We start from the raw sequence: 26,372 nt of genomic DNA, 5'->3' as shown, positions 1-26,372 counted from the left end.
ATCAGGTTCTCCATGTTCAAGTTGGTGGCTAATGTGGTATTAACGAGTGATGTATATACGGCTTAAGCGTATGTATGGTGTATGTGTTACGTGTGTACGTGTTACGTATGGACGTGGTGTGTAAATAAGCATGGATGTTGCACATCGTACCTTTGCGTAGCATCGACTGCCTGAAAACGATCCTGTAAAAGTAAAGACCCACGGCGGCGCCCTAAAAAAGGAAATAAAGTCGAAGAGAGTTACGGCAAGGAAGATGGGATTGAGAGAAAGAGCGAGAGACCCGAACACACAGACCATGGAAACGCCAACGATGCCGTATTTGTAGCTGCTGTCCTTGGTAATGCGCCGGTTCTTGGCCTGAATAAGCGCATTAGGAGTAAAGAAAGTTGATGTGCGGTACCAGGTTGTAGCGAAGCCTATTGTCCAGAATCTTGTAAACAAGCCTCTCGAGCTCGCCACCCTTGTTGGTCAAGTGGGACAGCTTTGAGCTCAAAGTTGAGTTGGAAGGATCCTTAAACTTTAGCTCGAGAAGGTGACATTGCTAAAAGTGAGTGTAAGTGGATAATTTGACTCTAAATACCGATTTTACGTTCGACGATGCCAAAAATGTTAGGTCGTCCTGAAGTGAGGAAAGATTGGACCTAATATGAGTGATGTGATCCAAAAAACCACTGTTTGAAGCCGAAAAGGATCTGACGCCTTTAATCTGGTAGTTTAAAGCAGAATTGGTGGTAGGATTCCTGAAAAAGGGGTGGAATCTTATGAAAGCACCAAAGGTAGGACTGGTAAACATGAATAAGGTGTAAAGTGGACTATGTTACAAACAACGATGATTAAAAATCATTTTACAGAGGAAAAAAACTTTTTGAAGAACGGGTGTTGCTCCGTAGGTGGCTTTGCCTTCTTACGGGGCTTCTCAGGGGGAGGGAGCAGGTGCTTGTACTGGAGCTGTTTCTTGAGGGAGCCGGAAAGACCGGCGAGCCCCGTTTTCTTCTGCGATACCGAGGTCTGTATGGAGCTCTCGTCGTTAGGTGTAAACAAATCCGTGGGATTGATCTCCTCCTCCTCGTCGACGTCCTCGGAGGAGGTGATGATGTCCTGAAGCAGCTCCTGCTGAATGTGTGCGCGCGTGTAGATGAGGTTGCTGGTGTCCTTAACGATGTCGGAGGAGCTGGTAACGTTGTAGGCGTAACCCTAAGGCGTATTAGTAGGCCTTTAAATGGAAATACACAAACTAGGCTAGGTCAGCAACGTACCTGGTCGATGATAAACTGCTGCCTTTTGTCGGCAAAGACCATTTCCTGCGTGTCCTTGCTGACTAGGCTGTAGAAGAAGGCGTTGAAGCCGTGCTCGTCTGCCTTTGACTTCGGCCTCAGGATCCTGCCGAGCCTCTGCGCCTCCTGGCGCCTAAACGTAAATGGATTGCGGTGCATTAATACCTCGACGCGAAATTGAATGATATCTGTATCACCACGTTCGCACATGGAATATCAAGCGCATTGTCTCCGACTTTCGACAAGAATATCGTGTTGAAAGTATTTTCGTTCTGAAAATTGTTGACTTTAATGTGTCAATATTGACTATGGTTTGCGAATTCATAAATCAATAAATAAATCAATCAGCCCTTAACCGCCTAAACCACTCACCTTAAACTTGTTTAAAATGATGATTCTTTCCGCAGAACTAACTTTCCCGTAAATAAAGGGCCTGTTTAGCAACTTTGCGGCGTGTAGCAGTGCAAAGAGGTTGTCGGAGAACACGATCACCTTGTCGCCGCGTGACTCGTGGAACTTCAGCAGATACTCGCAGGTTATCAGCTTAACTGGGTTGCACGACCAGAGCCTCCTCTTCTTCACGGTCGTGCTCCTCAAGTACTCTCTGTAGAAGGGCGCCGTCATCGGGCACCATATCTCCTTGCAGATCACCTTGGCCAGGAACCCCTTCTCCTGCAGCTCAAGCCAGTTTGCTTCGTAGAGCTTCGGCCCTATCAGCCACTGCAGGTCCCGAATCAGGTCGTCCTCCCTCACGAGGGTCGCCGTCAGTCCCAGCTTGCAGTGCGACCTGATCGTTTCGTTTATCCTCCTGAAGGCGGGCGCCGGAACGAACTGCACTTCGTCGAATATGAGCAGTCCCCATTCGCGCTGTTTGATCTGGTTCAGGATCCTCTCCGTGTGCTCGCGGTGTTTTCTCGAGTACGACATCATGGTGTACGTGGAAATGAGCACGCCTGCCTCTTTTTCGTCCCACAGGTCCCTCTTGTGCTCCGCCGTCAGGGACAGCAGGTTGCTCCTCGATATGTTCGTGAAGTCCAGGAACTGCTTTATCCACTGCTCCACTGCCACGGCTGAGGTGGTAAGGACAAAGATCGACTTCCTCACTGTGCAGGCCGCGACTATGCCCGTGAGCGTCTTGCCTGCTCCACAAGGCAAGACTATAATCCCCGACCTTGCTCTTCCGTTACTAAACATCCTCCTCAGGGCCCTTTCCTGGTAGTACCTGGGAGGGAATGTGTGTGAGAAATTTGTAAGCCGTACCTGATTTTAATATTAGACCTTATGCAGCAGTTCAGTGATGCTGAGTTGTTGTCCTTTCTGAAGTCGTACTCCATTACCAGCGGGCGCCGCATTGTCTGCAGGGCCTCCCTTTTCAACTCCTCGATCTTCTCCTGCTGAACCTCGAAGGAGAACACCTCTGTGACCTTGTTCTTCTCATTCCTCAGTCCGAGCTTCGATATTGGTGCCTCGTCGGTCTCGGGAACCTCGGGGTTTGCGTTGAAAACTGCAAATTCATATTATAACTGGCGTCGTACCGAATGTAAAGTCCGACGTCGGAACCGATATCGTTATGTAGTCGTTGAGGCCGCTCTGCGAGTTTTCTGTCATTTGTGACGAGCTCCCCCAAATGTTCGAGTGTATTCGAGAGTTCCTTATCTCCTGGTTCGTTAGCAGAAAGTCCAATTCCTTCCTTTCGAACGATTCTATCCAGTAGCGATTGTCGCGCAACACCAACTTGATTTTACCGAATGACTAAAGTGTTTTTTTAGTTTAAAACCGCATAAACTCACTGATGCTGTGTTCAAGATTGCGTCTTTGAGCTTTGGGGGCAACACATTCTTAGAAAACTTGTTTAAATTGTTTAGAAGCTCATCAATTGTGAGTCCAACTGAAACTGCAGTATACAGCGAGAATACCGTAACCTATGGGAGATTTATTCAATTTTTTACTTACTTGGTATTCGTGAATGAGTTCCGGCCTACATACTGGCTCTGCGATGGTGACGATGAAGTCCAACGCCTGCTTACTCACAGGTGTAAACAACTCCAGGTATATGTAGCCATCCGGGCACACCCAAAGGGGCCTGGTGAGGTGGTTGTCCTTTAATCTTAGTTTAGAGTAGTCCCGGAAGTTCCGAATCCATTGCTCGCTTCCGTCGATGGTGAACGGGAGTGACCCCCAAGTGTTCTCGGATAACACTGACTTTTTAGACATAAATATGCAAAAATCGTTTAAATTGATACGAAAGGCACATTACGACGGTTTAAAAAATATTGTACAACAAAAATGAAAAGTAAATGTGTGAATTCTGGTGTCGACTAATTAAACAGCTTATATTCCGACATTTCCTCAATGTTTGCCAGGGCTTCCTTCAAGCACCTGAATTAATTGCGTTAGGGGCGTAGGTAGACTAACTTGACGACGTGGATACACTTTTCGCGCTTTTCAATGACGCACTTGGATTCCGCCATGAGCTCGTCGTAGAGCTCCTTCTTGTACAACTTGGCAATCAGCTCCTGTTGCAAGGATTCCGTGGCTTTGTTGACCATAAAGTGCATAATGCACTTCGGTACCGCGTCGGCTACGTTTTTTCTGAGAGCAAATGAGCGGAATCTAATCCTTACCTGACTATTGAAAAGTAGCTGCTTATCAGGGTCTTTATCAGCTCAGTTTCAACCACTTCGCGCTCCGAAGGGTCATTGTTCAGCATCACAACCTTAGGAATGTTGGGAAGCCAGATGGCGTTCGAGTTTTCCTTGGCCTGAAGGGGATTGGGAGGGGAAGGTGTGTGTAGGCCTACCTTCTCAATAAGGACCTTGTTGTTGTGAAGCACCGTTTTTGGAGAGGCTTCAAAATTTTTACCGGTCAAGGGTTTCGGAGAGAATTCTGCGTTCGATTGGAAGAGTAGATTGGGAGTGGCGTCGAACCTGACGTCAAAGTGTGACTGTACAGCAATGTTCGGCGCAAGGAAACTTACGGTTTCGGACTTGAGAAGGTGATTGGCTGGGTTTATGAAGGGGTTCTGGGTCTCGTGCCGGTGGGTGATGCCAGTGCTGTTGTAAATCTCAGCCAGAGCTGCATTCCTTAAAAAATCAGGGTGGTTGGTGTTGATGTAAGCAAGCTCGATCTGAAAAGAATTGAATCGATAAGAGATACCTTGATGAGGTTCCTGATAATGTCCTTGGTCGGTTCCAAGCACTCTTTAAGCAGGTCCTTGACCACCGCTAAAATTTTGTTCCTCATGTTCATGTAGCGATTTATTTCAGGAACCTCGCAGTTCTCGAGGATGTTTTGTAGCTCATCGTAGACCTACAGAACGACGTGTAATAAAATGAATAGGGTGTTGGCTAAGTCGTTTTAAAGGATAAATAGATGCCGCGTTTTACAGATAAATGTGTGTTTAAAACGGTCCGTACCTGATCGACACACTGGAGCGATGGGCACTCTAGTAACTTAATCTGCTTCTTAACTAGGTTCTCGAAAGCGATTTCTGGCACAAATAGCGCTGAGTAGGGACCTGTTGAGTTCCTTATGGCTGTCCTGATCTCAATGTCGGAAAGGCCAGTGAGAGGGCTGAACGCGTTTAACGTTTTCAAGTAACTGTCGTTAAAGATGAAGTAGATCCTGGCACCACCGTAGAGACGCGAAGTGTGGTGCATGGGAACGATCTTGCCGTCGATAGTGTCCTTGAACCTCTGAGAAAACTTGCTGAAGAAGTGCAAGAGGCAGGCGCCCGGAGTGCTGGTGATGTCGGTGACCCCGTAAACTGAACTAGGGTGAGGATGAAGCAACGTACCTGCCAGCTCAGTCTCGTATTCATGTAAGATGGTGAGTATCTTCGACTTCACGTAGGGAAGCATGTCCTTGATGTGCGAAGTGAGCATCTACAAGAGCGTGAAACCCGGAAGCTTACCTCATTCAGCAGCGAGGTCAGGTACTTGACGCCGCATTTTTTAGCGATAGAAGAGTAGGAAGGGTGGTTCTTGAAGAACTCCTCCTCGTCGTTGTGGTCGTGAGGAGAGTCAGGGTTCCCGTCCTTGTCACGGCAAACGACGCCGACGTACCTACGGAAAGTTATAAAGCGCGCACTCACCCCTTGCGAAGCTTGTAGATCTTCCCCTGGAGCAGCTCGATGGCGTCCACGCCCTTGTCGAGCATGTCGCACTTGGTGATGACGCCGATGGTCCTCAGGCCCGAAGGGTCGACCTCGCGGGCCATCTTTAAGCTGTCGGACGTGGCGATGTCAGTGTTGGCTGCCGAGAGCGCGAGGATGATGCAGGTGGGCTTGGTGATGTACTCCAGAATCATCTGGCGAATCTGCATCTCGATGTCGTTGGTCTGGTCGCCAACGGGCACCTTGGTGATTCCCGGCAGGTCAATGAGGGTTAAATCGATGACCTTCGGAGAGGTAATTTTCAAAAAGATGGGCACCGAGGACACGTTCTTCGTGGCCCCGGTAATCCTCTCCGTCTCAAGACGAATCTCCTCCTTTATCTTCTGGAAGTCGTCGTAAATCACACCCCGCTTGTGCGCGAACTCGCCCACGTCCTTAGATCCCCTATCGTGGCACAGCTGAAAAAATAATATGTAACACGGAGCATACCCGGAGGATTAGCGGTCTTTGGGTAACGATGCCATAACCCTTCGGCAAGAAGGGGAATCCAACAATGGCCTCTAAAACTGAGGATTTTCCGACCGATTGAGCCCCAATTACGGCAATGGCAGGCAGGTCGATGCTGTTGTCACCAGTCCACGATAAAACACTATGCAAACGACTGATGAGAGGTATCAATTTCTCCATATTTTAAAAAACAAATAAATTAGCGTTATTTTGTGCAGAGAAACCATTATAATGACACAAATATAAATGTGCACTTAGCATAAAAATCATGTTAATCACCTTCCACGATTTGCTACCATTCAACATATGCACATTACTGAAAACAAAATGAGAATGGAACCATTTAAATCTAAACTGCTGGAAGAAATTGAAATAAAAAAAAATTAACTCTTTTTAAAACATTAATGGTACACCCACCCACTATCCACCTCGAAGTCTCAAAACTAATTGTAACACTTCGTTGTCCTAAAAATTCATATGTGACAATTCCATTAAAATAATTATGTTACCTTGATTCCATAGTCTGCAATTGTTTTCTCGTTCTCCAAAAGCTTACCCTTGTAGATCAGTCTCTGCTGGTCAACCGGAATAGTTTGTTCTTCTTCCAGCTTCTTTTTTACATCCAAAACCGTTTCATTTTGCGATACTTGAACCTGTATGCTCTTTCCTGTGATGATTTGACGGTCGTAAAGTTTGGAAGGTTACCTTGCATCGTTTCGACCGTTAGGTTTAAACCGCCTCTAACATTTGAGACCAAATTTAAATCATTATGCTTATCCTATTAAATATTATTATATCGATCAATTAGTTATATGTTTATTAGCTTGATTATTTGTGTGTATATGGCATATTGATTATTTACTAACTCTTGAATAAATTTCATCACCCTTCAAGATTTTATTGTTTGAGATAAGTTCATAGTCCGTAATACCATGTTGTTCTGCTAGGCGTTTTTTTATATCTTCAAATGTATTTATATCACCATGGACGTTTAATTTTTCTATCAATAAAAATTATTAGAAATATTAAAGTATGAATGAATTAAATAAATTGAAAATTTGAAAGGGTGTAAATATTATTAAATATATGATTGAGGTAATGTAAATATGGATTCTAACTGTTCAAAGTATTAATTATTAGGTTTTTATGCGATTTATCCCTTCTTAACGACAACACTAGGGTTCCATAAATGCAAAATAAGTAAAATATGATAAATTTAAACATTTTTTAATTATACAAATAAATATTAGATGGATTTAAAAAATAATTAGTGATATATTTTGTGATAACGAGTAAATGATGTTGTAATTTTAAAAAAAATAAGGAAACCAAATAAATAAAAAAAATTAATTTAAGAGATTGCAATATGTTTTAAAATATAAAATTCTTGAAATAATAAAAAATTTGATTTATTTTAAAAAAAATGTGTATGTATATTATGGGCCAGATCAATATGTGTGCAATAATGGACAAAGCTGAACAAAAAATTAATAAAAATTTAACATATAAATATTTTCCTGTTGAAATGTGTAGAGAAGCCTGAAGGAAATGTGTGATTAATGGTGTTATTTGGGAACCATGATGGATCGTAAAAATAGTAATAATAGTGACTTGAGTAATTAAAACCGCTTAAATTGAAGAGTTTTTAAAATTGAAAAGGCCTAAAATGTTAAAGTATTTGTGTGAAGGTCATTGATGAATCTTTATGACATCACCTTTAACAGATATAGTGCTAGCATACCCTTCACTACATCACTACCATTTATTAAACTTAAATTAACATAAGTTTATTGTAATTGTCAAAACCTGGAACCATTAAGAAAGTTTTCTTCAAATATTAGGCCGAACAATGGATGTGAATAAGAACTTCTTGGTCGATTTTATGATGGGTGGCGTATCAGCAGCAGTATCAAAGACGGCAGTCGCTCCAATAGAAAGAGTTAAGATGTTGATACAAACCCAAGATTCAATCCCAGATATCAAGAGCGGAAAGGTTCCAAGATATTCAGGAATACTCAACTGCTTCATGAGAGTGTCGAAGGAACAAGGAGTAGGGTCGTTGTGGAGAGGAAATCTGGCCAACGTAATCAGATACTTCCCGACCCAAGCATTCAACTTCGCCTTTAAAGATTACTTTAAAAGAATGTTCCCCAAATATAACCAAAAGACGGAATTCTGGAAATTTTTTGGAGCGAACCTGGCATCAGGAGGCCTGGCAGGAGCCAGTTCCCTGTTGATAGTGTACCCACTGGACTTCGCAAGAACGAGACTGGCAAGCGACGTGGGAAAAGGATCCAAGAGAGAGTTCAGCGGACTCTTGGACTGCCTGTTCAAGATTCAGAAGAGCACAGGAGTGCTTTCTCTGTACAAAGGCTTCCTGGTATCAGTGCAGGGAATCATAGTGTACAGAGGAGCATACTTCGGAATGTATGATAGCGCAAAGTCAGTATTCTTTGGAGAAAAGGAAAAGGAAGCAAACATATTCTTCAAGTGGACAATTGCGCAGTCAGTAACCATCATGGCCGGATTGGCCTCGTACCCACTCGACACAGTGAGAAGAAGAATGATGATGATGTCAGGAAAGAAGGCAACATCAGAGATCATGTACGCAAACAGCTTCGACTGTTTCGCAAAAATAATGAAAAACGAAGGAATGGGAGGATTCTATAAAGGAGCATTCGCAAACATTTTGCGTGGCATGGGAGGAGCATTGGTTCTCGTATTCTACGACGAATTCCAAAAACTGCTCAAGTAAAACAAATTAATTTTTTTATTTTGTAATATATGTGTTTATTATTATAAATATGTGTAGCCAATTATAAGTGAGTACGTGAAGAAGTGGCTAGTAGAGTGTTGAAATAGTTACACATATAAAAATATTAAAATTTGAAGGATAAACATAGAAAAGTATAATAGTAATGATTAAAAATTATGATAAAAACATTGGTAATACAAAAAGGGAAAGGAAAAAAAGAGAGAAAAAAATACAGTAATGTGGGAAAAAAGAAAAAAAACAAAAAAATTGACAATTTAAAAAATAAAAAATGAATAAAGCAAAGTATGTGTATTATGATAAAGCATAGTATAAGAGTATAAAGGGAAAATATGTTAAAATTTAGAAGAAATAATATAACACATACATGCACATATAGAAGATGAAAAGAAAAAGAAACTAAAAAATTGAAGCAAAAAGAGGATAAATAAATAAAAAGAAATAATAATGAATTAAAACAAATGCAAAAGGAAATAAAAAACAGCAAAAGGAGAAAATTGGAATAGCCAATTACACAGAAAATGGACAAAAAAAGAATAAAAACGAATATTAAAGAAAAAAAAGACAAGGTGTAAAAAAAATAATAAAAAATAAAACAATAAAAAAAACGTGCAAAAATGGTTAAAAAGGTTATCAGATACAATTAGGCTGTATTAAGTCAATAGGGTTAGAGGCAATGAAAAGAGACGGTGTAGAGGATTTGAGTGGATCTGGAGGCATCAAAAGAAATTTTGATGATGGATGGCTCGGAATTAAGGAAAATAGACAGGAAAACTGAGTTAGCATACATATGGGAACCAATCATGTGATGTCAAAGTTCCCCACAACCTAAACATAAAACTCGCATTCCTGTTATCACTTTTCATTAAGATGGAGCAAATAGATCCTATTAAGATTGACGCTATTGAGCGCGTTGACACTGAGTCCGTCCTTGTGGAGGACAATGCCAACCAAAAGAAAAATTTCGGAACTACAGTTACGGCATTGCTTAAAAGATACAGTGCTATAGTAGTTATAGTGCTTGCAGCTGCATTGTTCATAACGACATTCGTAGCAATAGTGTTGTCGTCAGGAAGAAGCACTGTAAAAAAGAACAAAGAGTTGTTGTCCAAAGAATTTGAAAAACTAGAATTCGATAACTTTGTAACCATTAAGGATCAGAAAGAAGAAGACTTTACAAAGATGGTCGCAGAAGTGCTCTACAAAGTGGCCATTGAATTTGATCCGAAGGAAGAGGCACTGATTTACCTGCAATATAACCAGTTCAACAAAGACTACTCAAGAAAACACACCTCTTACCGCCATAAAAAATCAGCCTTCACAAACTATAGATATAACCTTAACGAAATCAACCAACATAACAGGAAGGAAGGAGTGATGTACACGAAGAGAATGAACAGATTTGGCGACCTGAGCGCAAAGGAATTTATGAAAAAGTACACAATGAAGCTGTCGTTGAACCTCCCAAAGGATAAGCCAGTTGCATACAACAACGAGAGGCCAATGTCAGTTGACCTGAGAGCACACGGATTTGTTACACCTGTTAAGGCACAGCAGGAAGGAGAGTACTCGTGGGCGTACTCGACAGTCGCAGTCGCAGAGTCCTTTGTTAAAAAGACGACTCAAAAGACCGTAAGCCTCAGTGAGAATCAGCTCGTGGACTGCGTACAAACAAAGGGAACTCCGAACAACCCTGTCCTCGGTTACAAGTACGTGAAGGACCTTGGCCTCTACAAAAGTGAGTCCGTCGAAAGAGCAAAGACCAAATGCCCAGACCTCAACGAAGAAAGATTTAAACTCCCTTCATACTCGTACAGCTACGACCCGGACCTCGTTGCACTGATGCTCAACGCAGGACCATTGACTGTGCCTGTTGCTCTTAACGATGAGTGGCAGTTCTACGCCGACGGAACGATGAACGTGTGCGGACCAGAACTTAACCACTTCGCAACACTGATCGGCGTGAGCTTCGACGAAAAGGGTAACCACTGGATACTCAAAAACTCGTTCGGTCAGGACTGGGGCTCGAAGGGATATGTGCTCCTGGAGCGCAACAGCGAAGAGTACAAAAACAACTGCGGTTTAACCTCGTTCGCTATTTACGCAGTGTAAGATTAGGATTTAGTCAAGGCGCCCATAAATACATCGTAGCCCAGGGCCTGAGATTAGATTAACATGAATTCTGCGCCACGAACAATCCAGGTTATCTATGCATAGCCTCGCAAAATAAAGATTTAATACTTAAACTGATGAAATATAACCTGGCGAAGATGGGCACGCCGTCACTTTAATATTTAACTTTGCCAGTTTGTTTTCCAAATAAATGTTTTGTTTCATATCATACGTGATAAATAAGACACTTGGAATATATGTGGAAAAAAAGGTAGTTATTGGTAGCCAGGTAGCTATGTGTAAGATAACAAGTGTGTATTGATAGATAAAATAAAGTAATAAATAAAGTAGTCTGGCTATAAAATAAAATAAGTTAAAATAAAAGGTAAAAAGGAAGAGGTGCGAAAACAAAAATAAGTGGAATGAGCCAGAAAAGGAAACAAATGTTGTGCATGCCACCTTCCAGAGCTTACACACCTCCCCATGGAAATAAAAGAATAAAAAGAATAAAAAGATCGCCGAGAAAAAATGACGTCAGGATATGAAAGAATCGCAGACTACACAGTGGTGAGAAGACTGGGATCAGGACGCTTCGGAGAAGTATTCCTAGTGAGGCACAAGGTAAGAAATAGACAAAAAGAAGAAAAACTGATAAAAATTTTAGCACACAGGAAAACTGTACTGCTGGAAAGTAGTGCCATATAAAGGATTGAGCGATAAGGAGAAGCAACAGCTGGTAATGGAAGTCAACGTCATAAGAGAACTTAATCACCCAAATATAGTCAGATACATAGATAGAATGATAGATAAAAAGAGACAGCTGTTGTACATACTGATGGAATACTGCGATTCGGGAGACCTGGGAGAAAATATGCGCCAGTTCTACAAACATTACAAACTGGTGAACGAACAAGTCATATTTGATATAGCATTGCAGCTTATGTTCGCACTAGCATACTGCCATAATTGTAAAATAGGTAAGAAGAAAAAAAATAAAGAAAAAACGATAAAGTGTGTAAACATGAATTCGTAGGAACGAAAACAGGAAAGGTGCTGCACCGAGACCTGAAGCCACAAAACATAGTGCTCTCGACGAAGCAAAGCAAGGACGGAAATAAGAGCTACGTGTGCAAAATAGGAGATTTCGGACTATGTAGACAAATAGGAATGAGCTCGTTCGCAAATTCGTGTGTAGGCACGCCGTACTACTGGTGCCCAGAGCTTCTACTGTCAACAACGAAAAATTACGACGATAAAATGGACATGTGGGCACTGGGATGCGTGCTATACGAGTTATCGACGGGGAAGACGCCGTTCCACTACACGACGACGCTGGCGGAGCTGTCGAGGGAGATGAAGGCGGGAGTGCCGCTGCCGCTTGAGTACAGAAGCCAGAAGTTAAACGCACTGCTGTCATGTCTGCTGCAGAGAGACCCGAACAAAAGAGCAAGCGCAATGGAGTGCCTAGGGTACAGTTTCTGGGCAGAACCAGCAACGGACCTGTTCCTGGCAACACTGAACAAAGCAGACTACGAAAGTTTCATGAAACACAAAGCATCGCAAAAAGATAAAATGGAGGAAATAGAAAGAAATTCGTCAAAAGACTGGTATACACTGCTGATGAAGGCAGGAAAAGGAGGAGATAAGAGAGAAGAAATAGCAAAATACAAAAGCGATAACTCAATACAGAGTTTAGTAAATTTGTCAAATTTCCAAGACGTGTACGGCTCGGAAGAGAGCAAGAGGGAGCCTAGGTACAAAGCAAGGTACCACAACAGGACGAGCAACATAAACATACTGGAGTACGTGAAGCACTTCCAGGACTCAATAGAAATGGGAAAGCCGCAGGGAGTGAAGAGCAAAGAACAGAGGAGCGAAAAGAGGCCGCAAACAAGCTGGGAAACACCTCAGAAAAAGGAGAAGATGAAGCACAACGCGTCGAGCGTGGAAACGAGATTCTCGAGAATGGATAGCGACCTGTCGGACGACAGCATAACCACAAAGGTGTCGAAGTACGACCGGTGTTACCTGGAAGGGTACGAAAGAATGGAAAGAGAAGAGTACGATTTCAAAATTCAGAGGCGAACGTTACACCCCTCCACGTACCAATAAGGCAGTTTAATATAATAAAAGTCTGTAAAAATATATATTAGTGAGTAGAAAATGAGAAAAATTAATATGTAAATTAAAAATAAGTAAAAATAAAAGTAAAACATGGAGGAGGAGGGGAACGAGAGCACAAGGTACCACGAAGCAATGCTGAAGCTGCCGCTCTACTCATGTGTGATAAAGGAGCTTATCTGGCTTAAAAAGGTGACGAAATCGAAACAGTTTTTGAAAAAAACAATAGAAGATCCACAGCTCTTAAAGGATTTTTCAATACTGAAGACAATAAGAGCAGATGAGGAAAACGTAACGGTGAAGGAGAATGGGCAGCTGAAAAAAAAAACACAAGTAAATTTGGAAAGACAATTGAAGTTGTACGAAGATCTGCAGTGGAGCAGAGTGCCAGGATACTTCTGGCCAGTACACTCAGGAGACTACTCGCCGCTGAGCCCAGACGGAGAATTCGTGGACAGGCACGGAAAGTTAGGGCTGGACTTCTGGCAGTGGAACAGAGAAACGTCGCCACTGGGTTATATACCGCCACTGTGTACATGTAAGAGGACGGAGGACTGCGTAACTGCAGTTAAAAAATGGATCAAAAACATGAAGTTGGAGTACGAGCACAGAGTGTGCGATAACGAAGTGTGCAGAGGAATGTTGTACGTACCGTACAGCCTCTTGGAGATACCACTTAACAGAGCAATAAGTAACGGAAGCGAGTTCGCACAGAAAGTTAAGGTGCCAAACGAAACGGACGTGTACTGCGGGAACATGAAGCACACAATCATACTATGCACGACGAGCAGAAGGCACGAGAAGAAGTGCATGGAAGCAATAGAGCTGAGCGACGTGCCTTCGCCGCTGATATACGACGTGGACTGCGAGGACTTCGTGCCCTACTTCAAGAAGCACAACGACCACTGCAAGGAGTCCCCGCTGATGACAGTGGAGCCGATCGACTCGGACGTCTCGGACTCGGAGCAGAGCTACGGCATGGGACAAATGTTCGCAATAAGAAGGCTGAACAGCCGAGTGATGTTTGAAAAGTATGACCAGAGCACGAAGAAGACGGCGCCAGTGGACGACCTGTTGCTGAAGGCATGGGAAAAGATAGGCGCCACGCGGAAGTCGCAAGACGCTGAAGATGAGGAGAAGGAGGATGCAAGTGAACAGGTGGCAGGAAAAAACACTCAAGGTAAGCACGAGGATGAGCTGGAAGTGGAGATAGAGTTGAAAGAAGACTTCCCGGACTCTATCGCAGAAAAGGCGGCCATGAAAGCAGCAAGGAGTGCCGCAAACACAGATAAAACAGGCCCTGTACACAGTAAAGCCAGTATGGACTCAGAAAGAGGTAGAATAAAGAGTGAAAGGGCGGGAGTAAAGTCGGAATTGAACCGAGAACGAGAGTCGCATTCAGACTCACAGTCAGGCATGAAGGCGAAAGAAAGGTCACATGTAAAGCAGGAGCATAAACAAGAGGAATTTAAATCGGAAATTAAACAAGAATTAAGTGCGGAAGTAAAAGGAGAAGTAAAAAGGGAACTAACAGAGATGGCAGAAGACACAGTGGACCGTTCATCAGAATACTCAGAAGAATCCGGCGCGGACGAGGATAGCGACGAGGTGCTGGAGAAGCTGAAAGAACAGGCTTTCAAGGTGTATCGCCTAATAGAGTCGTTCTCAAGCGACCGAAGACCGCTTAAGTTAACACTGAGGAGCGTCGCTGGTAGAGAAGAGTTGACCAAAAGATCAAATGATACAGTGAACCTGGAGGACCCGAGCACGCCGAAAAGGCAAATCAAGGTGACGTAGAAGTAATTGCGCTCAAACCACACAGGGAACGCAATGGCAATTGTATAATTTTTAAATACACGTTTAACCACTAAATACTAGTTTAGTCATTAGATACCAGTTTAGGCAGTAAATACTGGTTTATTTATACGAAGGTGTGAATGCTAACGGTTAATGGCAGTGTGCATGGTACTCAGTTTATTATATTTAGTGAAAAGTTTTAAAAATCGGTAAATTACAAATAATGTACGAGTACGGTTGTTAGTACTTGATGGGAACGTGTTTGCTGATTTTGGGCTTTTCAGACATTTCGCACTCTAAACAAGGTGAATGAGTTAAAACATACCCTGAAAGGCCCTGTTGATCTCAGGGATCATCTGCTCCAAGTGATAGACGTCATCCATGGAAAGAGTCTCGAGCAGCCTGAAAATGAGTGATAAGTGAGGACAAAGTACTCGTGAGAGCCGCCCTTGGCAAAGGCTAGGCAGGAAGTGTGTATTTCATCTCCTAAAAAAGCGAGTGCAGCAATAAACCGAACCTTTCTTTACATAGTGAATAGCAGTTTCTAAAAATTTCTCGTGCTTCTTAGGGGATATTTTCCCGTTAGTGACGTACATCAGCTTGTTATACTTGTCATCCAGCTATAAAGTAAAATGTGTAGATGGTAAAGGAAAGTTTAGGGACTGATAGTTAAAGCACCCATACATGTTAAGTGTGATAATACTGCCATACCTTTATTAAGTTTGACCTGTTCTGAGGAGGGTGGTCTATACGAACCCATTTTTTAAACCTGGGCCTCAGCTTCTCGAACCGCCACCCGTGCTGTCTCGAAGTAAGCAGAAAAAAAGAGAAAAACATGATTAAACGCTATCGCAGCTCATATGACCTGAGTAGCCGCCACTCGCCAGGCAGAAGCGACCCAAGCTTGAGGTTGGAAATTCTAGTGCGAGCCAAGCTCTTGATTTCAAGTCCAGCCAACAAGCAAATTCTCCGCAACTAAAACGTGGTAATTGGCAAGATAGTCTAACCTTTTGGGAGGAACCCCTAAAGCTGATCGACAGACTATTGCTGTGAGTGTCCTTTATAGCCAAGGGGCCGACTGAGTACCCGTCCAAATATATGTCACCCCGTAAAAATGATAACTTGTAGTCGGTGAGTGCGTCCTTAAAAACGACGTCGAACTCCTCTTCGCAGTACGAAAACTTAGCCCAGAGAGACTTGTCCTAAGTTAAATTAAGTTTAAACGACCATTCGTACCTGAGAGAATATCAAAAGACCACTTGAGTTAGCTTCCAGCGGACTCAAGGCGAACAGGTCATTCAGTTTATAAGGCTCTAATCGATTCAGAATGTCGTTTTCCGATCTATTCTGTCGTGTCAATAAATTTTTAGACCAATTTGTAGACTAAAAGTATTAGTGATTCATGCGACTCATAAAAAATACATTTTTTGAGTATGTGGATAAGTAACCGGGAGGCTTGTGCAGTAGAACAGATATCTTGCTAGATTGAATGTCCGAAGCTCTCTTCAATAACTTTATATTTTCAGGTTTAAATTCAAGCGGAACCAATATATCAGTGTTTACAATAGAATTGTTTACTTTAAGCATTCCCTAAAGGGCTGAGATGAAAAGTGGCTACGACCTACAAGATTGATAAACTTTTTGGCATCACCCTTGGAACAAATGTTATTTATTGAGCAGAATTGACTTAATCGACATTTCATTTATGCATCAATAAGATATGTGTAGATAAAAAAGGTAAAAATCCGATGTTAGTTAACATGTTGAGAATATGTTTATTCAACGATAAATACAGTAAACACTAGTATATCAAATATATTATATTACACATCTCTGAAAAATAATTAAAAAGCTTATTTTATTAAGTGCGAATATTCTGATAAAAGGAATTATGATGATTTATTAACGTTCCCAAGATTCCAATGGAATCCATATTATTATCAGCTTTGAGGGGAAGTAAATGTGTAATATAGTTTTTATGTCCATATAATACAATGGTGTCTTTGTTTTAATGCTTAATGGTAACTTTTAGTCCAACATTTACACATGAGTCCAAGTGTCGATTTAATCCTGGAGTCGTTCAAAGAATTAACAAAAAGGAAGATAAAGAGATATGCAAACGTGTGGTCAACTAAGATATCGGAGCTGTACGCAGTGAAGGAACGCATAAACCACAACTATGTTCCACTGATATCCAAATGTTTCCTGGTAAACAACCTACTCCATGACCAGAAAGTTCAAGGTATAATGAGGCACGTGCTGCCTCAGATAATAGGCAGAAAGGGGCTGTCAGTTGAAGACTATTCCCTGATATCGTATGTGTACTCGTGTATTGACGAAAACGAGACTTCGGATGCAATAATCTCAAACAACTACTCAGAAGATGTGATAAAATCGGCATCAGACCAGGATTTGTTAACATTTCTGAGGACAGTGGCGCTGGTCATGAGCAGGAAACTCCTCGGGAAAGTTGATTCGGGCTCGAACGTAGTGCCAGAAATATCGAATCAAATACTGGACTTTTTGTGGACCAAGGTCAAGTCAGTAAACACAAGATATATGTCGGAGTCAGTAGAGTATATGCAGTTTTCAGAGTTGTTGTTGGAGACAATATTCATCGCAGATTTGCTGCAAAGGCTGGAAAGGGAGGCCTTGAACCATGAAATAATCGACTACGGGTCGATATTCTCGCTAATTAAAGTGAGTCACCTGCTCCCGCGAGAAAATAAACGGCGAGTTGTGGAAAGAATAGACACCTCGGACTACAATACAGTTCTGGACATACTGAGGAGAATTCACTACTTCAAGCTGCCGGAAACGCGTTTTATCAACCACCTGTTCAACAGGCTGTGCAACACGCCAGGTGAGAAAAGTGAACAACTAACATCCGCTGTAGCGAAGTCGAAAATGTGTAGGAGTGAGAGCATGAGTTACCTCAACGCCACTCTGGACAGGATCGACGGGAGCATGAATTTGAGTTTGGAGGACCGGGAACACCTGAAGAGGCTCCAGGTGCACCTTAAAGCAATCAAGGGCTCACGCGTGTTGGAAAATCCGCACAGGTCCCGAATCAGGTGGAACTACCCGTGTTTCATAGCGTAAACGCACTCTGTTAAAGCGACAGCGCCTCGTGCTCCTAGCTATTAATTTGTACAGGTGGTCATAAAATTTACATTGGTTAAGTCAAATTATTTACATCATCTGTTGAAATTTACATTATGTTAAGTTATCAGTTACACATGGATCATTTCAAACGATTGAACCTGGTTGCCCCTGGCCTTTAAAAACAGCACGTCGTGAATGTTCGGAGGGTAATGCTTGACAATGAACCGGAAGTAGTCCTCAGGGTTCACGCCCTCGGGAAGGAAGTGCGACTTGACGCCCCAAGTCAGCTGCGACTGCCGCGAAAGAGCGGGGTTCCGCGTGAGGAGGACGATGGGAACCACGTACCTCTGGCTGGAAACCCACTGCAAAAGCTCAAGGCCGTCGTCGCAGGCTACCACGATGGCGTCGACGTCGTTCTTGGAAAAGGCGTCGGCGATCCTGTCGAGAGCCTCCTTCATGTGCAACTTCGAGTTGAGGAACTCGTTGTAGTGGTGAATATCGATTTTAAGCAAGTTGTCCATCTTCTGGTACAGGTGCGGCCTCTGGGCCTTGATGGAAGAGATCAAATTCTCGTCAATCAACATCTCCTTGATAATCTGCATTGTTGGGAAGTAGGGGTCGCGCTCGGTGGTGAAGAGGATCCGCCTCTGGATCTTCACGGTGTCCTTGGGGTACTCGCCGGTGGCGGACTCGGCTGAGAGCATGACGGCGTCTGCGCCGTCGAAAACTGCATTTGATACGTCCGAAACCTCGGCCCTGGTCGGCATGGGCGACGACCTCATGGTCTCCAGCATCTGCGTCGCGACGATGCAGGGCTTGCGGTAAACTACTCTACAGAGCTGGATGAGCCTCTTTTGCACGATCGGCAGGTTAGCCAGGTCAGTCTCGATCCCGAGGTCGCCCCTCGCGACCATCAGTCCGTCCGAGACCTTCAGAATCTCATGTATATCGTCCAGGGCAGCCTGCTTTTCAATCTTCGGGATGATCGCCAATCCAGTTGCGTTTTCCGTCGGGAGCAGCTTCTTAAACATGTCCTTTTTGGGTAAAAACGACTCGTGGTAGTACCTGTTCAGAATGTCCTCCACCAGCGTGTCCTCCCTGTTCGCCTCGAAGGTCTCCACGTCCAGGTTGTCCAGCCTCTCCAGGAGCTGATTGTAGTACTCTGACTTGTAGAAGTCGTTCAAGATGTTAATTAGGTACAGAATGTCCGACTTGTTCTGCACAAAGCTGACTCCCAAAAAATCCACGCCGATCGCCAGGCAGAAGATCGCGTCCTTCACGTCCTTCTCGTCCAGAAACTCGACCGGGAGCACCACGTTTGGGACTGAAAAGCCCTTTCTGCTGAACAGTTTGTAGTCGTTCCTCACCACCGCGGTGACTGAGGGCACCTCCGGGTTCGTGGAAACCACCTTCATTGACAAATTCCCGTCGTCCAGCAGGATCTTGTCACCCACCTTCAGCTGTTTCAAAATCTCCGGGTAGTCCAGTTGCACCCTCGTCTTCGTGCCGAGTATATCGTACGGGTCAAACGTAAACAGGTCCCCCTCCTTAAGCTCCACAAACTCGCAGCCCTTGTTCCCCGGGAACATCCCTGAAACATCCAAATTCGGCATAAACTTTCCGATTCTAAGCTTTGGCCCCTGTATGTCACCTAGTATCGACTTGTGCTCAACTACGAAATTCTCCCTGTACGGGTAGTTGGCTGGCGCTTCTGTCAGTTCCAGCTGCCTTATGGTCTTGGCGATCATATACTTCGAAAGCCTCGAGTCGTGGGAGAAGTTTAGTCTGAACACATCCACGCCTGCGTCCACCAAGGACTTTATGGCCTCTGCGTTGTTCGTCGCGGGTCCGAGCGTTGCAACCTGCTTCGTGAGTGTTAAAATCTCCCCCTCTGGGATTTCACTAGGCTCAAACGTCTTACAACTTGCCTTAAGACAACTGGAAAAGTACTCGATGGCGTGCTCCTTATCGAACGGGGCCTTAACATTGTATATATTCCTCTTTATGTTGCGAACTCTATAATTTGTATTCTCTTCAGCGTACTTTTTCTCAGGCTGCTTGGAAGATCTGGGAAGGAAGGCGTAATGTTGTTTAAGTAGGCACGAAGGGGTCACTCCGTGCACAGACCAGCCTCTATATCCAATAATTGCACACAAAAATAGGCATTTTGAACCGATAAGAGATGCTCTAGATGATGTGAGTAGACAAATTAAAATAGGTAAAATCATCTGCCAAAATATGCGTAATAAAAATGTACAGAATATACTACACTAAAATATCAACATAATACTACAAACTTAAATAATTAAATTTATTTTAAAAAATATTAAATAAAGGAGACATTGGGTTCAAGGAGAATATGAATTAACCAGATATTTTCTAATTTTATGACCACACATTCGTGAGTTAAGATTCCATCATTATATAGTGATATGGTTCAATAAAATAATTTATACTTAATAAATATGGATTTAAAAGTTTAATATGATGGTAAATAAGTAAATTTGTATAATAGTTTAGTATGTTTTTGTTCAATGGAAGCTAAAGTTGAAGTGGTCGAAAATGATGTAAATAAGCAATTGTTTTCGAAAGAGTTTAAGGGAGAAGCCAGTGTAAAAGGCTCAGATTATGCAATTAACCAAATGTTATACATTTTGGGAGGATACGCCTTGGCGCCAACGCCGCTACCCAGTGATCTCATATCATTGTGGGCGGACCCAGAAGTAGATAAATCGCAACCATGTGAATATTGTTCATACGAGAGGTCTAAAATCGCATTTCCAAACGTTAAAGTTGATTTAAAGAGGAGAGTTATAAAATTCATTTCACTGAAGGTAAAGTTTAAGAACATTAAACACACATATAGAGAGCCTGCGGTCGATGCTACAATATAATAAGCATTAAAAGGCTCCTAAGCAAAATTGTGGAAGCATTTAGAAACAAGAAGGATCAATTTAACACTATATATAAGCATTTTTTGAAAGTAAATGGACTGAATGAGTCGGAAAAAAGTGAAAGTGACAAGTCAACCAGTGATGTCGAGGGAGATAAAAATTTAATTTTTCAAGATTTGGTATCGATGGCATATAGCTTAAACCAAGTAATGAGGTAGGTAATTATAATTATTCACAAATATAGTGATATTGATTGGGAATACATTAAAGAATGAGAAAGAGTAGCAGAATAGGATTTATACTGAAGAGAGTAAAACTGGTAGATTACGGCCACTTTAAGGGAACAGAGTTCACACTAGATAAGAGGTAAGAATAAAGTAAATGTTGATACGGATGTTGATAATAATAATAATTAGGGGTGGTTCAAGTGATGTTGGCTTAGATGAGTCGGACGATTCAAGGAGTGTGGATGCATTAAGAGGCAGTAGGATTTATTTTGACGTTGGTGGCGGAGTTAACAGGATTGTGTCGAATTTAAGCATGAATTTCACAAGAAGAGTTCCATCAATAATGAAAGAGGTGATAGAAAGGTCAATAGAAGGTAACGTGGAAAGGATATCACTGAAAGATATGTTGGACTTGATAGTGTCACTGAGAATGTGTAACAGTTTATCGGAACGAGTGGCGAGTAAATGTATTGAAAGAATAAACAAGGAGATAAAGAACACTGAAAAGAGTAAAAACGATGATACCTACATCAAAATACTGGATATAGCATTGGAATTGGCGGAACATGAGATAGTAGATGTCGGCAGTCATCAGAAAAAAAGAAAGGATGGCACTATTAAGGGTAACATGGTTGGTGAGAATAGCATCGATGATAATGTAATCGCTGATAGTAAGTGTAACCCTGACGGAGGAAAGAAAGAAAATGGAAAGGTGGAGAAAGCTAGTATGATAAATGTTACGAAGTTTGTGTGTGACAATATGAAAGTGATTGGCGGAACGAGTGAAAGTAAGCTGTTTAGATTAATACGGATGTTTCATGCAATACTTATGGAAGGAAGATTGAAAGAAGGGGATGAAATGAGATTGGCTTTTGATGGACTGTATGGGCGATATTTGAGAGAGTTGACGAGTTTAGTATTGGAATCGAGCATATTCAGTAGTTTGATGGGTGGTCCAGTTGATAATGGGAATGTTGCAAGTCAAAGTGTAATCAAGTCGCTAAACGACTGCAATAGAGTTATAGACATATTAAAACTGAATGCCATGAATAGTAGGTATCAGAAGTGCCTGAGAGGTCATGTGATTGATGAAAGTAGCGATCATGTAAGTGGTCGCGTAACTAGGTATGTCGATAGCGCCAATATTCGAAACAAAAATAACGCTAAAGATGACAAGAAGGATCTGATGCCAATGGCGCAACTGAGAAAGTGTGTAATTGGTGATATGTACAGTGTTATAGTGGAGAACATAAGTAAATTTACAAGTGGAAACATAGTTGACCTAATAAAAACAGTAAGAATACTGGGAGACCCATATCCAAAGGAACTGGTTAACGGCGTAGTAAACGTATACGTTAAGCACATAGCACAGTATAGCATCAATGTAAGTGGCAATAGGTGTAAATTATGAGTATCTATTGTACAAAATGATAGTGTAGCTGATTGAGTAGTGTATTGAAGGGGTTAACCGCTGTTGTAGAACATGATAGCACTGCTGGAGGAGCTGAAGCTGATGAACCTTAGGAGTGAAAAGGCCATGTTGAATACAGTAGTGTCTCTGCCGAGGAAAGCGTCGACAATTGACTCGTTCGAACACATCATAAGGCTAATGCAAGCATACGAGGGGTACGAGAGCGAGTACCTGAACATGTTTGTGCAACAGCAGATACAGCAAATATACTACAAAATTAACCCAAAGTACTTTCAAGTAGGTTTAAATGTGATTAGGTGACGTACCCAGTGTCTAAAGTGTATTTACATGTGATTAGAAGGTGACGTACCCAGTATCTAAAGTAGATGAGCTATGCACAGATAGGCGTTGATATCTAGAAGTTGCTAACATTAAATGTATAGAAGGTGAATAAGATGCTGGAGAGGTAAATTAAAAGTACAAGTTGCTGTTTAAGCAAGGTTAAAGGGTGAGAATTGACATGTTGCCGTGTGTTAACATGTAAAAGTCCATGGCAGTAGCAATTAGAGGTTGGGAAGCCACATTTCGCAGTTCTTCAAATTTGGCTGGCAGAACCTGGAGGGCTCCCGGTGGTACTCCTGAGTCCAGACGTGAATGAACGAAAGGATTAGCTGCCAGAGGTAGGGCCGCCGCTTCTGCTCATTGACGTCGTCGGCAGCAGAGTGGAGGATTTTCGAAATGGGATAGTCGAGCCGCTCCCTCTTAATCAACAATAACGCCTTGTAGTACTGCAAAATAATATGGTTAAGTATGGTTAAAAACACTAGTAATGGTGTAAATTAATGTATTATTAAATATGATACCGGCAAACAGTAACACGAATAAATATGATTAATAATGAATAGTAACAGGATTAAATATGATTATGGCAAATAGTAACAGGATTAAATATGATTAATAATGAATAGTAACAGGATTAAATATGATTCCGGCAAATAGTAACAGGATTAAATATGATTAATGAATAAACGAGAATAACAATGAATCGATAAGCAAATGTGAATGTAAACAAGTGTGAATGGGCAGACGTACCTTCTTGTCCATCAGGAGTATGTGGATGGTTATGTTGTAAAGCTTGAGGCGCTTGGACATGTCGAAAGTGAGCTGTTTGAGGTTGGGGTCACCCAGAGGCTGGATGAGAAGAAAGAGCCGGTGGCAAATGAGGTTGGAGTCCCTGATGACGCGAGTCCGGATCATGTCAACGAGCAGCGTCAACTGGTTGTACAGAACGCAGATGTCAAAGAAAAACATCAGCACGAGGTTGGAAGGGTTCAAGCTGTGCAGCACCAGGTTCTTGAGGTAGCAGAGCGTGACCGTCACAATGTAAGGAGTGACGCGACTGTAGTACATGTCCGGCACGTGCCTGTTCTGAAGGTCGAAGTTCATAGGTTCATGGGCGTCAAACTGGCCGTCCACGTTCATGTCAGATCCACCGTTAAGAGGAACAGGGGAACTTAGGTATTCGGGCAGCAAGTAGGCCTGAATGTCAGGAATCGCGTTTTCGTCAGTCTGAGAGAGAATCTGACTCTTCAAAATGTAATGGTCAACGCAGCTCTGCGGCGAAAGAATGGAGTCTGAACATTAATGACAGTCTGATTGTGTATGTGTGAAGCAATAAATGCGTAAACAAAAACTAGAATGGGCGGCTACTTGGACGCGCAACCAACCTTTCAATTTCAGAAGTTCGGACAGATCGTAGTTTTTATGGTAGCAAATAAGCGTTATTGAAAAGTCGAATAGATTGAACCCGTACCTTATTCTCCACTCCTAAATAACAAACGTTAGGTGATAATAGTCAATTGTTAGGTTCATGTGCGTCGTGTGGCGTACCTTTATCACAAACGCGTACAGTGCTGATGCTGTGAAATTGTGTTCCGTAATTATTGACTTGTTTCCAATGAACTTGTCGATTAAATTAAAAGGTATGGCAGAGCCCTTGAACATGGTGCCCTTCATTTTATTTAACCTAAGTGAGCATCAGTCAGTCAGTTGCAAATGCAGTGATGTACTAAAGTACTTACGTTCTCAGAGTCTGTGCGTAGGGATCTAGGACTGTTGAGAATAGTAACAACAGCTCCGACATTTGCAGCCTAAATCAACCTTTAACCGGTGTGTTTTACCTGTTATCTATTGAACTGTTGACTATTTCCATGACCCTGTCACTACAGTTAATGCGTCGTTGAAAAAATTCAGCAGCCATGGCCTAAAATGAGATGAGAGTGGTATTGTCACTGCACTGTTAATCGCAATAACTAGCATCTAGTTATTCTAACCTCAGTGAAACGTCTGGACAGGTACAGAGACAGGGTATTAAAGTCCAGTGTTATGTAATGGGCAAATCCTCCATAGAAGTCGACAAGAATGCTAGGTATGAATGCTAAAAATAATCAGCAATTAGAAGAATGTGTGAAAACTGATACCAGCACTTAAATAATCTCTAATTTTTTAGTTACTCATTCCAATTGCGTTAAACTAACATTCAATATCACTTGATATCGTCGATATTGGAGGCTTCTTCTGAGGCACCGTAGCGATAAGAAAGTCATTCTTTATTGCGATATCAAAAATGTAACAAGTTGCACTGCCAGTTAAAACCAGCATTAGGTTATCAATCACACATATTTCCAGCCATCCTGAGCATAAATTAAGTGCTGAATATGGTCAAACTAATGTGAGTAGATAAATTGAAATTGCTTAAGCTACCTTGGCTGTTTACTTCCAACACCTTGTCATGTAGTTTATTGTTAGTTAAGGACCTCAGCGACAATGTGCCCTTTGTTACGTCTTTATATATGCAGTACGTGTCATCATATCTAAAAAGATAGTAAGTACATCTTCAAAAAATAAATAATAGCTATATATCTATAAAATTACAGTGTGACGACGCAAATCTCATAGTGTTGCAATTGATGGCCATACGGCAACGATAGACCGATTTCAGCCAACTGCGATATCTCCTAAAGTGTGCCATATAAAAAATCAGTTTACATTGTTTTTAATGTTGTACGGATACAGTGACTTGTTATGATGCAAAAGGATAAAGTAGTTGCCGCTGAGGTCGTTCCAGGCATCTACGCAGCTTACTGACTTCTTGGTGATAGTTCTCAACACTGAGCTTTCGAAAGAAAACTGTAAGACTGTTATAAAGAGTCTTCGGGTAACTAATGTTTGGGACTCACGTTGTAAATATCAACTCTGCTGTTCGAAATAACCACAAAGTTCGAGTTTGCTGAGTTGTGAGAGTCCGACCAGAAAACCTTAAACACTATCGAGTCCTCGTAGTGGGAAGGCTCCAGCAAGACATCCACTGAATCAGTATTCAGGATGTTGTAAATCCCCTACAAGCGTAAATGTTGCCAGGAGGAACCAACTATGGTAACAGGGTCGTTGTACCAGTACAAAATGAAATTTCTATCCGAGGAAACGAGTATGGACTCACACACCGGTTTGCCGAACCTATGGCAATTTTAGATAAACTGCAGCGTACTTGTTGGTGCTGAAAATGCAGTTTCCGTTCTTCGCATCTATGATCCGCACTGTCTTATCGGAGGCGTTCTGGTAAATTAAAAACGAATTCCTGCTGTCAACAAAAACAGTCCTGTCGTTGTCACTCTAAAAATGCGAAATTGTAATAATAGAGGACTGAACAAACCTGCCAGCTATATATATCCTCAAAGTGTAGTATTTCAGCCATTAATTTAAAATAGTTGTGGCATTAATTGTACACATTCATATCACAAAAGGTAAATTACCAATTTGGCACTAAATAAACTCAAAACACAAATTAAAAATAAAATTGTATGGAAATTTTAAATTTTTATCAAATAAGTTAAAATAATATAAAAATGTATGAAGGAATAAAAAAATATAAGTGGAATCTAAGTTATCTGTGTAGGGTCCAAAAAATGAAATAAAAAATGACTTAGAACTATAAATTTAAAATGATATATTTGTTATTGTTAAAAAATTAATAATGT

General features: G+C 42.0%; 14 protein-coding genes across 14 annotated transcripts; 7 read left to right on the top strand and 7 right to left on the bottom strand.

Annotated features, from left to right (window-relative positions):
- Positions 1-39: 39 nt before the first annotated feature.
- TOT_020000134 (conserved hypothetical protein) lies at positions 40-793 on the bottom strand (the record flags this gene model as incomplete). The annotated part of the gene is made up of 3 exons (XM_009691868.1): positions 40-357; positions 401-541; positions 581-793. 3 exons carry the CDS (start codon positions 791-793, stop codon positions 40-42), a joined length of 672 nt encoding a protein of 223 aa, XP_009690163.1.
- A 47-nt stretch (positions 794-840) lies between these two features.
- Positions 841-3,488, bottom strand: TOT_020000133 (DNA repair helicase; the record flags this gene model as incomplete). Its single annotated transcript, XM_009691867.1, has 8 exons — positions 841-1,194; positions 1,257-1,407; positions 1,440-1,546; positions 1,647-2,496; positions 2,535-2,778; positions 2,810-3,026; positions 3,065-3,196; positions 3,228-3,488. The coding sequence occupies 8 exons, from the start codon at positions 3,486-3,488 to the stop codon at positions 841-843; spliced, it is 2,316 nt and encodes a 771-aa protein (XP_009690162.1).
- A 104-nt stretch (positions 3,489-3,592) lies between these two features.
- On the bottom strand, positions 3,593-6,075 carry TOT_020000132 (uncharacterized protein; the record flags this gene model as incomplete). The annotated part of the gene is made up of 10 exons (XM_009691866.1): positions 3,593-3,653; positions 3,690-3,866; positions 3,899-4,035; positions 4,075-4,201; positions 4,262-4,401; positions 4,431-4,583; positions 4,691-5,158; positions 5,188-5,338; positions 5,368-5,846; positions 5,878-6,075. 10 exons carry the CDS (start codon positions 6,073-6,075, stop codon positions 3,593-3,595), a joined length of 2,091 nt encoding a protein of 696 aa, XP_009690161.1.
- A 240-nt stretch (positions 6,076-6,315) lies between these two features.
- TOT_020000131 (ubiquitin) lies at positions 6,316-7,119 on the bottom strand (the record flags this gene model as incomplete). Its single annotated transcript, XM_009691865.1, has 5 exons — positions 6,316-6,360; positions 6,405-6,562; positions 6,601-6,673; positions 6,762-6,895; positions 7,014-7,119. 5 exons carry the CDS (start codon positions 7,117-7,119, stop codon positions 6,316-6,318), a joined length of 516 nt encoding a protein of 171 aa, XP_009690160.1.
- A 625-nt stretch (positions 7,120-7,744) lies between these two features.
- Positions 7,745-8,650, top strand: TOT_020000129 (putative ADP/ATP transporter; the record flags this gene model as incomplete). Its single annotated transcript, XM_009691864.1, has 1 exon — positions 7,745-8,650. One exon carries the CDS (start codon positions 7,745-7,747, stop codon positions 8,648-8,650), a length of 906 nt encoding a protein of 301 aa, XP_009690159.1.
- Positions 8,651-9,285: 635 nt separating this feature from the next.
- On the top strand, positions 9,286-9,446 carry TOT_020000128 (hypothetical protein; the record flags this gene model as incomplete). The annotated part of the gene is given in 2 exon segments (XM_009691863.1): positions 9,286-9,297; positions 9,306-9,446. Coding segments are annotated over 2 exon segments (153 nt in total).
- Positions 9,447-9,538: 92 nt separating this feature from the next.
- On the top strand, positions 9,539-10,959 carry TOT_020000127 (cysteine proteinase; the record flags this gene model as incomplete). The annotated part of the gene is made up of 2 exons (XM_009691862.1): positions 9,539-10,748; positions 10,886-10,959. 2 exons carry the CDS (start codon positions 9,539-9,541, stop codon positions 10,957-10,959), a joined length of 1,284 nt encoding a protein of 427 aa, XP_009690157.1.
- A 349-nt stretch (positions 10,960-11,308) lies between these two features.
- TOT_020000126 (protein kinase) lies at positions 11,309-12,892 on the top strand (the record flags this gene model as incomplete). Its single annotated transcript, XM_009691861.1, has 3 exons — positions 11,309-11,401; positions 11,445-11,757; positions 11,814-12,892. 3 exons carry the CDS (start codon positions 11,309-11,311, stop codon positions 12,890-12,892), a joined length of 1,485 nt encoding a protein of 494 aa, XP_009690156.1.
- Positions 12,893-12,994: 102 nt separating this feature from the next.
- Positions 12,995-14,698, top strand: TOT_020000125 (conserved hypothetical protein; the record flags this gene model as incomplete). The annotated part of the gene is made up of 1 exon (XM_009691860.1): positions 12,995-14,698. One exon carries the CDS (start codon positions 12,995-12,997, stop codon positions 14,696-14,698), a length of 1,704 nt encoding a protein of 567 aa, XP_009690155.1.
- An 846-nt stretch (positions 14,699-15,544) lies between these two features.
- TOT_020000124 (uncharacterized protein) lies at positions 15,545-16,401 on the bottom strand (the record flags this gene model as incomplete). Its single annotated transcript, XM_009691859.1, has 5 exons — positions 15,545-15,673; positions 15,706-15,900; positions 15,935-16,081; positions 16,121-16,288; positions 16,324-16,401. 5 exons carry the CDS (start codon positions 16,399-16,401, stop codon positions 15,545-15,547), a joined length of 717 nt encoding a protein of 238 aa, XP_009690154.1.
- A 343-nt stretch (positions 16,402-16,744) lies between these two features.
- TOT_020000123 (conserved hypothetical protein) lies at positions 16,745-17,800 on the top strand (the record flags this gene model as incomplete). Its single annotated transcript, XM_009691858.1, has 1 exon — positions 16,745-17,800. One exon carries the CDS (start codon positions 16,745-16,747, stop codon positions 17,798-17,800), a length of 1,056 nt encoding a protein of 351 aa, XP_009690153.1.
- A 131-nt stretch (positions 17,801-17,931) lies between these two features.
- TOT_020000122 (pyruvate kinase) lies at positions 17,932-20,031 on the bottom strand (the record flags this gene model as incomplete). Its single annotated transcript, XM_009691857.1, has 1 exon — positions 17,932-20,031. The coding sequence occupies one exon, from the start codon at positions 20,029-20,031 to the stop codon at positions 17,932-17,934; it is 2,100 nt and encodes a 699-aa protein (XP_009690152.1).
- Positions 20,032-20,337: 306 nt separating this feature from the next.
- On the top strand, positions 20,338-22,747 carry TOT_020000121 (conserved hypothetical protein; the record flags this gene model as incomplete). Its single annotated transcript, XM_009691856.1, has 6 exons — positions 20,338-20,637; positions 20,670-20,911; positions 20,968-21,063; positions 21,114-22,308; positions 22,405-22,632; positions 22,694-22,747. 6 exons carry the CDS (start codon positions 20,338-20,340, stop codon positions 22,745-22,747), a joined length of 2,115 nt encoding a protein of 704 aa, XP_009690151.1.
- A 151-nt stretch (positions 22,748-22,898) lies between these two features.
- On the bottom strand, positions 22,899-26,089 carry TOT_020000120 (conserved hypothetical protein; the record flags this gene model as incomplete). The annotated part of the gene is made up of 15 exons (XM_009691855.1): positions 22,899-23,123; positions 23,428-23,969; positions 24,063-24,162; positions 24,226-24,361; positions 24,417-24,485; positions 24,516-24,598; positions 24,669-24,772; positions 24,873-25,028; positions 25,099-25,208; positions 25,270-25,352; positions 25,384-25,524; positions 25,575-25,733; positions 25,767-25,851; positions 25,883-26,007; positions 26,048-26,089. The coding sequence occupies 15 exons, from the start codon at positions 26,087-26,089 to the stop codon at positions 22,899-22,901; spliced, it is 2,160 nt and encodes a 719-aa protein (XP_009690150.1).
- Positions 26,090-26,372: the final 283 nt, after the last annotated feature.

This window comes from Theileria orientalis, chromosome 2 (genome assembly GCF_000740895.1).
Source record: "Theileria orientalis strain Shintoku DNA, chromosome 2, complete genome".
Taxonomy (NCBI): Eukaryota; Apicomplexa; class Aconoidasida; order Piroplasmida; family Theileriidae; genus Theileria; species Theileria orientalis.
This window is presented reverse-complemented; position numbering and strand designations above follow the sequence as displayed.